The following is a 13,103-nucleotide window of genomic DNA, read 5'->3' on the forward strand; positions in this document are numbered from 1 at the left end:
TTTGAATTCAGCAGCCATCTTGGATCATATTAGGAATCTGGACCTATTTTAACTAGTCTACATTCACAAACTCTTAATATAATACCTTGCTACTGGGCATTCATTACTGCATTAGATCTATAAACATTATTTAATATTCATTCTTGACCTTTTGCATGTACTCAGACCTGATGATTGTCCTAACCCCATGCCTGGACTTTGACTACCCAACAGCATTACACATGTGTACTGTTGTTTTATTCTGCCACTTGCTTGGCATATTATACAATTCAACAGTTCTAGTGTAACTACTCAGCTCCCTAGATTTGCCCCAGAAAAAAAACTGATGGTGGTTGGAATTCTGGAAGCCTAACAAGAGAATTCAAGATAGTTATATAAGTGAGAAGACACTCTACTATGGGAAAGCTTGTCAGCAGTCCCTGACAAGAACAACCAAGTACACAGTTAGAGGGATCCATGTTTCCCAGAATCCCCTTTCAAACTCATATCACATTCTTTACCACTCTTCTATTTGCATGCAAACTTCTTTTGCCAAGACCAATCGAGCAAGTGCAGGAGGGACTGTAGGCTCAGGTAATGTGGTGGATGCAACCCATCCCCAGAAGTAAGAAGTGGGTAAAAGAGAGCTAAGGTAGGTAATCATATGCTTAACAGAGGAAGAACTCTTGGGGACATACTGTATTAAGTTCTTGTGATGTACCACTGGACATCACCACATTGTTTGTCTGCATACTTTACCATTTTTGCTAATTTTCCTGCACTCCTCTAGGAAAAATAAGCGAAGGTACTGTAGAAGTCGCAGAGTGCCTTCACCCAAACATTCCGGAGACACTTCAAACACATAGCTAGTAATTGAATAAACCCTTTTGAAGTTTTGAAACCCTGGTCTATAAATTGTAATTATTACCATAAAGCCATTAAAAATGGTACAACCTTTATGCTATTCAAATTAGTATCTGTAGTTAAGGGTTCATCAATTTAAATAATCCAAACAATTGTTTAGACTGTAACTAGTGCCACTGATAATTTGAATAATTGCTTCACATGCACTGCAGAAGAGAAAGAAAATGATTTCCATAATCTTGGCATTGTCCAGGCCTTCAGAAGTATACAATAGTAAAAATTAAAACTATGTCAAAGTAATGGGGATATACAGTACCTAATTGTATGAGTAGGATGAAGTTGCCATTTTGACAATCATAGTGTTGACAATGACAAAGGGGACAGTTAGGTTGAGCACTAGATGCCACCATGCTAATAATGCAATGTTAAGAATTTTAACATTGTCGGCTTTAGAACATTATACATGATGGTTAACTAACATGATTTACATCGCCCTATTAGCATGTTAGCATGTATTATTTGACCTAACAGTGGGCCTGATTCAGAGGTCAACGCTAATGCGTATGCAGCTGCGCATTCCCACGCTTGCAGCTGTGCAAATATGCTAATGTTAGCAAAGATCACCCAAGCATAAAGACGCCCACTGCTGCCTTTGTACTTGCATGCTTGATCGCAAACACACATAAATATCGGAAACATCGGAGGACATCGGTGGCCATTTTACCCTTGCAGTAGGTCTGACCTGCCGCAGCCTCAGGAGCTCTTCTGACATGCAGGGCTGCGTATGCACTTGCAGTGGCTAATTTATGCACACCCATGAAATTGTGTTCAAACGCCCAGGCACGCCTGTGTTTCCTTATCCACCCCACGTCAACACCCCCAAATGGTCACTTCCTGTCAATCAAACTGCAAGGGGCCTCTGTGGTCTTCGGGCTCACACAGCGATCACTGCAGGATCGCACAGCTGCCTTTGCGCACACGCACTGCGATGCAAACACATGCGCAATGGCAAACAATCACTCAGTCTGCGTGCAAATTGCAATATCGTCCACCTCTGAATCAGGCCCAATATCCCCATTATCATTGTACACTTTATGATTGTTGAAATGATATACCAAACCCGTATGACACCTACCCAATCAGACCCTCGCATGATAACTTCCAGTGATAACATGGATGTTTCCGATAGCCCAAACCTCTCCCCACATAGCATTTTCTTTGTTCAATACCAAGGATTTGAAAGGCCTCTCTGGCAATCCTGGTTTTGCAACTCCACTGTTCTCGCTCACAAAAGCAGCCTCAAAAGGCTTCTATGTGGGCTGTTTTTGCATAATTTAACAAGTTCTAGAGAGTCATGCATTCCGGAGCTTGGTCATGTTGGTTAATGCCATCTTCAGATGGCATTAGCTGCTGTAGCCTATTATTACAGATCACAAGAATTACTGGTAGAGGAGGGATCCATAGGATCTCTCCCTTGTACCCTTCACTTGCTCATGAGTGGTCAGAAATCACACATGTCGAGTAGTGCGCCCAGGTCCCAAAGGTTAAGTGAAGTAATCATATTAGCGATCACTTCACTTCTAACTCACCACAGGGACCCTGGTCCCTATGGGTCTATTTTAATATATTGAGGTGATCATTAATTTCTTATTGCTGCAAATAGCAGTGATCACAGATTATAATGATTGGATCCATGACCTGATAATTAATAAATATGGCTCTTACTATTCAAAAATGAAATATCGTTTTAATATCGTATCATATACAGTACCAAAAAGTTGTAAAAAATTATGAAAATATGAAAGACTGCCTTTAATAACATGTAAGTTGCCCTTCTTGAACCAAAGGTTTATTTGTGAGGCCTGTTGATTGGTATGCAATTGCTTAGCTGAACTTAAATGTACTCCTAATGCAGTATTTTGAGATTTCAAGCCTGAACGCAATGAATATAAAGTAATGCCGAAGTGCTAGTTTGCCCACCATGAAAGTGTAGCAGTCCATGTGAGATTTACAAACAGCAGGGTCCTCTCTGTGGGGGACTTATTTTACCTTGTTTATAACAGTCTGCTGTGCAAAAAGTTACCATTCTGGAATATATAATATTTTCTTGCACTAGTTAGTCATATTTATTATTATTATTTGTTCTCATATTCTGTTATATTTTTGATCAGAATACCACACATGACTTTATTTTATTTTTCTTCAAAAAAAGTATCCTATAAATTAAATAACTAAAAACTAACCAAGTTTTGTATTAAGTAAAATAAAGCTCAGGTCTGTATTGACATGTGAAAATGCAATTTGATTGCTAAATTGTGTTCTATCAAAATTAATGCATAATATAACAGTATACAAAAACAGATGCAGCCATGCCAATACATAAGACTTGTCAGGATAAGCCCAATATAAAAAAATGTCTGAGAAGAATTATACATTGAGGCCAAATATGCCTATTTCCTTCAAAAAGAGTTACAATAAATAATACTGTCCATAAAAACACTTTTAAAAACAATAAAATACAACAAAGTATGTGAAAAAATGCATATAGACTTTATAAAGTAGGTAATACTGTACAGTTCAACATTGAGTATCACTTACGAATTGCAACATAAAGTCCTTCATGGTGGTAATTTTCCTCAATGCCAATCGCATAATTGCAGTGATGACGCAAATTGTATATTCATGTCTCCATGCACTAGTCCTTTGGACTGTGACCTCGCTGCCCCAGAAGGGAGGCCCAAGAAATAGGCAAATATAGTTTAGTGAGATCCTTATAAAGTACCGAAGTGCAACATATGCAGTTTAATTTTGCAGAACAAGATAACTGAAATTATATAAAAGTGTATGTATGTATGTATGTATGTATGTATGCCAAGCACCAAATCTCCTACTCTCCCCATGTAGTTTACAATATGTCCACACACTCTTCTCACCTATGACAGCTACTGTATAAAATTTTGAAGTCTCAATGCTACCTTGTAAAGTGTCTCCTTAAACAGACGATTCACTGGACATGGAGATGAGATAAGGGCACTTGGGGTATATAAAGTGCATTTTAGGAGTATTCCTTTATTGTGGAGGGACACATAGCATGTCACAAGTCTCAGATGGATTATGGATGCGGCCCGTAGTTAGACAATTGGCTAAACCTATGCCTGAGGTGTGGAGTCTAATGTGCTGGCGGTATTCACCAGGGACCCTCGCAAGAAGGTATGGACTTTGCTGCGTCTGACACACAGGTCATGGCATTCAGGATAGGTTCCCCTATACAGGTGCTGGTGAACTGTGGATGAAGTGCAGAAGAATAAACGTAGTCAACAGGCTGGGTCAATACCAAACAGATGAGACGGTACCAGAGAGCAGACATAAACGGGTCACAGGGAGTAGCCAAGGTCAGAACCAGATATCAGAGGCAGTACCAAAAGGGTCAGACAAATTCGGAGTCACAAGCAAGCCAAAGTCAAGATCAGGATAACAGGTAAAGTACTGGAACGCTGGCACCTGTGTGCTGCCAGAGACTCCCTCTTATAGGGAGGACTTGAAATCCCACGCCAAATGCGATTTGCATTTGGCGAACCTGCTCCTTTAAATTTAGAACTGGATGGCGCGCATGCTCCTAGGAAAGCCATGGCCAGCTGTCACAGCCACTGTAGGGTGGGCGCCATGAACTCCTTGCCCGCTACCTGACAGTCCAGTGTCGCCGGACCCGGCTGAACACCCCACAAATGGTTTAGAAGGAAACTTCTGATGGAATTAATTGAGGTGCATGAATGTCTGAAGCCTTGACCCAACAGTGTTCCTCAGGGTCATACCTCTTCCAATCAACCAAGAACTGAACAGATCCCATCGACAGTCTGGAGTCTAAGATCTGTTTTACCTCATACTCCTCCTGATGGTCCACTGAAATCGCGGACTGCGAGGTACCGAGAAACAATTAAGCACCAGGGGTTTTAGAAGGAATACATGAAATACATTAGGTATCCTAAGTGTACCAGGTAATTTTAAACGAAATGCCACTGGATTAATCACCTGAAAAATTTGGAAAGGACCGATGTACCTGGGAGCAAACTTCAAAGTAGGAACTTTTAATCTCAGATGCTTGATTGACAGCCAGACTATATCACCAGGACTTAACTCCTCTTCCTGTCTGCAAAAAATGTATACCTTGAAGAGGCTTTGTACAAATTTTTCTTTACCTCCTTCCAAATATTGCAAAACCGATTCACTGTACCATGCACAGCTGGAAGTGGTACTGACTTGAGACCTGGTAACTTTGGTAACAGTGGATGCAGACCATACTAAGTAAAAAATGGGGAATGTCCTGACACTTCATGATACAATTGTTGTGGGAAAACTCAGCCCAAGGCAGCAGAGAAACCCAGTCATCTTGATTGGCAGAAACATACATTCAAATAAACTTCTCTAATTCTTGGTTTATGCACTCCGTCTGGCCATTGCTCTGTGGATGGTAGGCTGACGAGAAGTGTAAATTGATGCCAAAGCACCTGCATAGAGTTCTCCAGAATCTATAGGTAAATTGTACTCCTCTGTAAGAAACAATATCTTTATTAAACCCGTGCAACCTAAAGATTTCCCATACCTCCTCCAACTTAGGTGCTGAGGGTAGCCCTTTTAATGGAACAAAGGGAGTAGCCTTGGAGAATCTATCCACCACCACCAGGATAGTATTGAACCCTTGGCATGAAGGGAGATCCATCACGAAGTCCATGGAAATGTGAATTCAAGGACAATCAGGCACTGGTAGTGGCACAGAGGACCAGCTCAAGAGTGATGAGGAATCTTGTGCTGAGCACAAATTTAACAGGCTGCCACAAAATTCTTAACATCTTGACAGACTGTTGGCCACCAATACCCCCTGAGAATTAATTCCAGAGTTCTATTGACTCCTGCATGCCCACTAAAATGTGAAGGATATGCACATTGCAGCAACTTGGATCAGAATTCAGGTGCTACAAATGTTTTCCCTGGTAGAATCTTGACCTTGTTGGTAACATCCACAAAGCAAGCAGGATTTAGAATGGCTTTGCCCTCCTTTAATTCCTCCATCTCATCAGAACTGAATCCTCGACACAGTGCATCGGCCTTCACATTCTTATTACCCAGCCGCAAGGTAATCACGAGATTAAACCGATCAAAAAATAATGACCACCTAGACTGGTGGTAATTTAAACAATGGGCCGTCTTGAGATACATCAAGTTCTTATGATCAGTATAAACTGTCACCGGAAATTTAGCTCCCTCCAACAAGTATCACCATTCCTGAAGAGCCAACTTGATGGCCAGCAGTTCCTTATCTCCAACCACGTAGATCCTTTCTGGCACAAAGAACTTTCATGAGAAGAACCCACAGGAGTACCACTGGTTTTTCTTATCCTTCTGCAACAGCACTGCCCCCACTACAACCGTGGAAGTGTCCACCTCCAAGAAAAAAGGTAAATCACAATTAGGTTGCCTCAGAATAGGTGCTGAAAGAAAACACTGTTTCAATTGGGTGAATGCTTCTTCTGACTCCGATAACCATACACGAGTGTCTTGACCCTTTTTGTAAGAGCAGTGATGGGGCTGCGATGGATGAATAGTTCCTGATGAACTAGCAGTAGAAATTGCAAAACCCCAGGAAGCATTGTATAGATTTCAACCCAATTGGACGGGGACAGTTTACAATGGTGGCAATCTTTTCTGGATCCATTCTAAGACAGGAACCAGAAATGATATACCCCAAAAATTTTAGTTCCTTTTGCTCAAAGGAGCATTTCTCAAGCTTGCAAAAAAGCTGATGAGCCCAGAGTCGTGACAGCACCTCACACACATGTTGACAGTGACTTGCAATATCCTCTGAAAATATCAAGATATCATCCAGATATACCACCACATACTTGTATAACAGGTCCCAGGAAAATATGGTTCATGTACTTTTGGAAAACAGCTGGGGCATGCTTAATCCAAAGGGAATGACTAAGTACTCATAGTGGCCATCACGAGTATTAAAAGCCAACTTCCATTCATCCCCAGACCGGCCCCATGGAGATACAGTTTGGTAAAAATCTTTGCCCATTTTATTCGATCAAAAAGTTCAGAAATCAGTGGTAGGGAATACCGGTCCTTAATGGTGATTGCATTCAAACCCAGGTAGTCGATGCATGGTCTCAAACCTCTGTCTTTCTTCTTAGCAAAGAACAAACCAGATCCAGTGGGTGATTTAGACTCCCTGATAAATCCGCACTCCAGATTTTTCTTAACGTATTCAGTTACTACCTGGGACTCGGAAAGCGAAAAGGGAAAAATTATTCCACGGGGCGGTACCTTCCCAGGCAGTAAGTCTATAGCACAATCTCATTCTCGGTGAGAAGGTAGCATCTCTGCTGTCTTTTTACTGAACACGTCTCTAAAGGATTGCTAAGGAACTGGAAGTTGGTCTTCTGGAGAGATGACTGAGCTTCGAATGGCACAGTGAGGAGGCTTAACAGATGATAAATAGAACCCATGGCATTGAGAACCCCACGACAAGATTTGAGGTTCATTCCAATATAGAACGGGAGCATGCTTGCGGTGCCAGCGGAGACCAAGAATGACCGGACTCTCAGCTGACGGGAGAATGTAGAATGTTATCAACTCTCGATGAAGAGCACTTATTTGCATGGTGAATTCCGTCATCTGTGAGGGAATGGTAGCTGTAGGAAATTTATTCCCATCCACTCCGATGATGCAAAGGGGGTTTTCCAGAGGCATAATAGCAATACCTAACTCTTGGACCTTTTTAGCCGTGATGAAATTGCCATATGCACCCAAATCTAAGAAGGCCTTGACTGCTTCAAAGGAATTTCCCACAACCAGGGTTACATCGATGGAAAACTGAGAAGTAATTTGTTTTTTGGGGTGTGTTTCAACGCACCTAAACTGACCACCCCTCAATCATTTAGGCCTTCTTGTTTCCCGGACGCTTTGGACAGCCACAGAGAAGATGGCCTGATTTGCCACAGTACAAACAAAGTTTATTTTTCAGCCTCCTTTCTCTTTCTGCGGCAGGAAGGCGAGATTTCCCAATCTGCATGGGTTCTTCTGGACACTCAGTAGGTGCCGTGAATCATGGAGCCAGCTTAAAAGTGTAGTAATGAGACTGTTCCCTTTCTCGTGCTCTCTCTTTGTTGTGATGATCTGCTTGGATACACAAGGAGATCAAGTTGTGCGAGGAAGTGGCAACTCCTTAGATGCAAGGACATCTTTAATTTGATCCGATTGTCCCTGCATAAATGCGGCAACCAAGGCTTCATTGTCCCACCCCAACTCTAAAGCAAGGGTTCAAAATTGCACAGCATACTGTCCCGCAGATTGGTTTCCCTGCTTCAGCTGCAAGATGGCCGACCCTGCGGAGGACACTTGCCCAGGATCATCAAAGACTTTCCAAAAGGCTCTCAGAAACTCGGCATTGTTGTTGACCAGTGGATCATTCCTTTCCCACAATGGAGAGGCCCAAGCCAATGCTTGACAATAGCGAGATCATATAAGCCACTTTTGTCCTGTCTGAAGGGAAGGTTGCTGCCTGGATTTCTAACTGAATCGAGCACTGGTTCAGGAGTCCACAACAGCCTGTAGGGTCCCCATCATACTTTGTTGGATTCGGAATCTGTATTGGTGTGGAAGCCCCTGTGGATGGTGCAGTCATCGTAGTAGATGGACATGCATAATATGAGCCTGATCTTGTTCTTGCTTCTCGACTCTAGCAAGTAAGTTCTAAAGCAGGTCTCATGGTGACGGATTACCAGCAGCATCCATGTTTTAGGCCAGAGTATTCTGTCACAAGTCTCAGACGGATTTTGGATGCGGCCCGTATTTAGGGATTTGGCTAGACCTATGCCTGAGGTGTGGAGTCTAATGTGCCGGCGGTATTCATCAGGGACCCTTGCAAGAAGGTATGGACTTGGCTGCATCCAACACACAGGTCACAGCCCTAAGGTTACAGTAGGTTCCCCTATACAGGTGCTGGTGAACTCTGGATGAATGCAGAAGAATAAATGTAGTCAATAGGCCGGGTCAATACCAAACAGACGAGACGGTACCAGAGAGCAGACATAAAGGGGTCACAGGGAGTAGCAGAGGTCAGAACCAGATATCAGAAGCAGTACCAAAAGGGTCAGACAAGTTCGGAGTCACAAGCAAGCCAAGGTCAAGATCAGGATAACAGGTAAAGTGCTGGAACACTGGAGTATGGTATGGAGCCTATACTCTGGCACCTGTGTGCTGCCAGCGACTCCCTCTTATTGGGAGGACTTAAAATCCTGCGCTGAATGCGATTTGCATTTGGCGCACCTGCTCCTTTAAAGTTAGAACAGGATGGTGCATGCGCGTGCTCCTAGGAGAGCCTCGGCCACCTGTCACAGCCGATGGAGGGAGCCGGAAGCATCGGCAGCGGGTGCCATGAACTCCTCGGCCGCTGCCTGACAGTCCAGTGTCGCCGGACCCGGTAAGTACTCCCTGGAGTCCAGCACACTGTGACACAGCCATTTCAACTCCACCAAAGGAATTGATTTTTCCTACCGGGTTTGCTTCTATACTTGAAAGTAATGCATTGTGCACCATCCAGTCGCATTTCAATGGAGAAAACATGCCACAAGTAACAAACACAGATTGTTACAAAATCTCTTTATTCTCATGACTAATTAAATAAATAAATGAGGCTAAGCTGATATGTATTTTAAAAGGAAAACTGAACAGTTCTGTTTAATAAAAGAGGTTGTTATAAAGTGATAGTAGTTTGGAATTTTGATGTTAACACTTTTGCACAGTGCACATTTCCCACCTCTCCATACACATTTGCACACTTCTAGTTTATTGTGTAGTGCCCTCTGAATGGAGAGTAAGTACTTTGTTGTGCACCAAGTATAATGAACCAGAGCAAAGCAAAAGCATTTTGATGTGTGCATCCAAGCCACTACATAAAGGAAGTCAACTGTACTTTGTAGAGGAAGAAAACAAAGAACAATTTCCACTCTAATAAAGAACATAGGTAAATATTAGCTGTATATAAATTCATAATGTGGCAAGTAATGCCTGTTTTTGTTTTAAAACCAAATATTTTTGATTTCACATATTATAATATGTTAAGCTAGCTACAGTAGTTGCCCATAAAATACATGCTATAGGGATCTCAGCCCAAAGCTCTTTCCTAATTGGTTTATATTAGGGACAGGAAGCAGTTCTTGCTTGAATTTTATTGGACAGTTTAATAAAAACTCTAAAATGTTTCTTCTCAAAATGTATTTGTTAGATTGAGAACCCATAATATCAGCATTATAGCTAGCTATGTATTGTATCTACAAGAATATTGCTGCCACTGCTCTCAGGAGAAATGCCATGAACATCATATGTTGTAATTAGATTTTCTGAAAGCATTTGACAAAGTTCTGCATCAGAGGTTAATGAATACAGGGCAGTATGATAGAATCAAAAATGACAGATTGAATTGAAAGTTGGCAGTCCTCCAGAAAACCTAAGTAATAGAAAAATGAAACCTTTTTTGTAGCACATTTATTGAGTCTGTGGGGACAATGTGGTTTTAGTCATATAGTTGTAATAAGTTCCCCCAAATGAAAAATAAAGATAATTCCATCGTGTTGAATGTTAACCCCATCATGACTGGGTAAATTCCCCCCAAAAGTTGCTCCAGAAGATCACCAGGCATACTGTATCTAAGATCATGTCTACCTATATTGTTCAGATTAAGCATAAATTTGGCAGATTTAGAATTTAGAGTGGAGCATATGTTGCATTTTTAAATAAATGCAGATCTCAGTCAACACAATATCCTCTTGTGTATATGACACTTCCATAATTTGGACCCATCATTGCTGGGTCGGAAAAATCTCAAATTGCTTGAAACTATTGATCTGCATTTCTACCTGTAGCTGTTGTGCTTGGCATTGCCAGGGCTTTCCATATCTTTTCTCCCCTCGTCGACTTTCTTCACTCTGGGCCTGATGCAGCAAGGATCGCTACTGCTAATGCATACACAGCTGGGCGATTGAGCACACTGAGCATGCGTATGCATCGCAGTGTGCGAAGATACCACTGAGATCGCACTGCGATCAGGGAGAACACAGAGATCCATTGCAGAGTATTTGACAGTCAATGAGCATTTGGGGGTGGTGGTGGTGGTGGGGGGTTGGCAAAATGCATGCCTCTCCATTCAAGTACTGTTGCGTGGGAATTCATAAATTAGCCACTGCGATGGCATACGCAGCTTCAGCTATTACTACCTGCAAAGAAGTTAGCAATTTCTAAGTAAGGTCAAGGCTGCTGTAATTCTGCATGAGGAGCCGATGATACTCGATGTTACCGATGTTTGTGGAGGATTGCAAGGTATTACGGATGTGAGATAGTGGTAGTGGGAGGCAGTGAGCGTACCTATGCTGGCAGTATGACGGCTTTACAATTGCATTTTTTTGCATATTTTCGCAGCAGACCTGTGTGTGATTACAGAGCTATGATTGCAATAGGGATCCTTATTGATTCAGGCCCTCTGTCTGTTTGCCTCTTTTCCTGTCTCTTGTCTCTCTCTGTTTCTTTCTTTCCCCCTGTCCTCCTATTTCTATCTATCCCTCTCTCCTTGTGTTTTAATAATTTAGTGGGGATGATTTGAGCAAATTCACCAGTAATATCTAACACTGTAATCACAATGTGTACATCTCCTGTTAATTCAGTTCATTATGCTAAAATAGCATAAAGTGTAATAGAACAAGCAGATTTAAGTTTATCCTAATAATAACATAAATAAAGTTTAATACATGAATAGACTTTATAAAATAATTATATGAATCCATAGTTTGACCAAGGGCAGTTGTTTATCACATCCATCTAATGAACGATGCCATTCAAGTCAAACCTGATACAATACCACCATTGCGGGTCTTGCAGCACCTGAGAAAAAAGGACATAACCTGATTTTTAGTCAGAAATATTACATTACACATCTTCCAGCACAGATTCAAATATGCCTGTGTAATATAATGTTTAATTTATATTCTTGGCAATATTTTTTTTATATATATACTTTTATTTGAGGCATTACAGTACACAGAAAAATAAAATACTGAAAAAAAAGATATAGTAGTTACAAGGATGGAATAGAAAAAACAGTAATTCAATAAGATTGCAGACTACTTCCAGCAATACAATAACACAATAAAAGTAACAGATGAACAACGAGGAACTGAGATCACTACCATTTATATTGAAAACAGTAGAATCTGAAATACACATTTGTCTTGAAAATAAACATATACATTAGTGCAATTGGTCCGGTGGCAGGCGTCAGTCAAACAATCCACCTCTAGAAATGAATAGGGGGATCCTGCACTACAACTCCAGTAAAGGCGGGTATCTACTTGACAATTAAAATAAGTGACTGAACGATAACAATATCGTGATAGTTCAATCGCTCATTAATCGTGCACAAATCGGGCATGAAAATGTCGGAAACGACCAGCGATGCGCGCTCCCGTTGGTCATTTCTGACATCAATCATCACCTGAACATGCTGGTCAATCTGCTGATAATGACAGATTGACCATGTTCAGGGATGAGGGAGGGTGCCTACAATTAACGACATATCGTTCAGTGTAGGCACTGCAGGGGAAGAGGAACGACTGTACGATTACAATGTTGTAATCGTTCCACTATCGTTCCACTATCTGCAAGTGGATACGCACCTTTAGGTACCAGGTGATCTGATGAAAACCCTCATGAATTTGCTTTTTAGTTGTAAGCGATAAGGTATCAATATGAGATTTGCATAACGTAAACAATCGGCCTGCCTGTCCCTCTTTGTTACATAATGTTTCTTCCCATTCCATTCGGAATAGGAGAGATGCAATTTTTTTAAAACAAAGGCAATTGTGGTGATGTATAAGTAATCCAACCCTGCAAAATGGTCTTTCGCCCAGCTGTGCTAAGAGCTTGTAAGAATTTTACTCTCCGGGGTTATTCATTGTTTATGATCAAATATCCCTAAAATAGCCAAGTCTTTCTTCAACATATTATCGGGCAAGGTGCCAAAAATATTTATTTATAGGGCAAGCCCATAAACAATGGTAAATATCTGCCTTTACAGCTGAACAGGAAGCTATTCCAATACTTAGTTTGATAACCATTATCATCGAGGTGTCCTTGAACAATTGAAATGTAGTATGTGCAGATAATTATGCGCAGTGGGTGCGCGTTATAATTAGACCACAGAACACACA

General features: G+C 41.4%; 1 protein-coding gene across 4 annotated transcripts in view; it reads right to left on the minus strand.

Moving 5' to 3' along the window:
* Nucleotides 1-13,103, minus strand: part of LOC148517857 (monocarboxylate transporter 2-like) — a 284,753-nt gene that overhangs the window by 141,883 nt on the left and 129,767 nt on the right. The window contains exon 5 of one of the 4 annotated variants that reach the window (XM_088478121.1): nt 11,716-11,778. The exons of the other annotated variants lie outside the window; for them this stretch is intronic. Within the exon in view, the coding sequence (XP_088334247.1) occupies nt 11,738-11,778 (41 nt within the window). The 3' untranslated portion in view covers nt 11,716-11,737. Of the gene's footprint in view, nt 1-11,715; nt 11,779-13,103 lie in introns of those variants that run through there. 4 annotated transcript variants of the gene reach the window in all.

Source organism: Taudactylus pleione, unplaced genomic scaffold (assembly GCF_031769625.1).
Source record: "Taudactylus pleione unplaced genomic scaffold, aTauple2 ptg000207l, whole genome shotgun sequence".
NCBI classification, from domain to species: domain Eukaryota; kingdom Metazoa; phylum Chordata; class Amphibia; order Anura; family Myobatrachidae; genus Taudactylus; species Taudactylus pleione.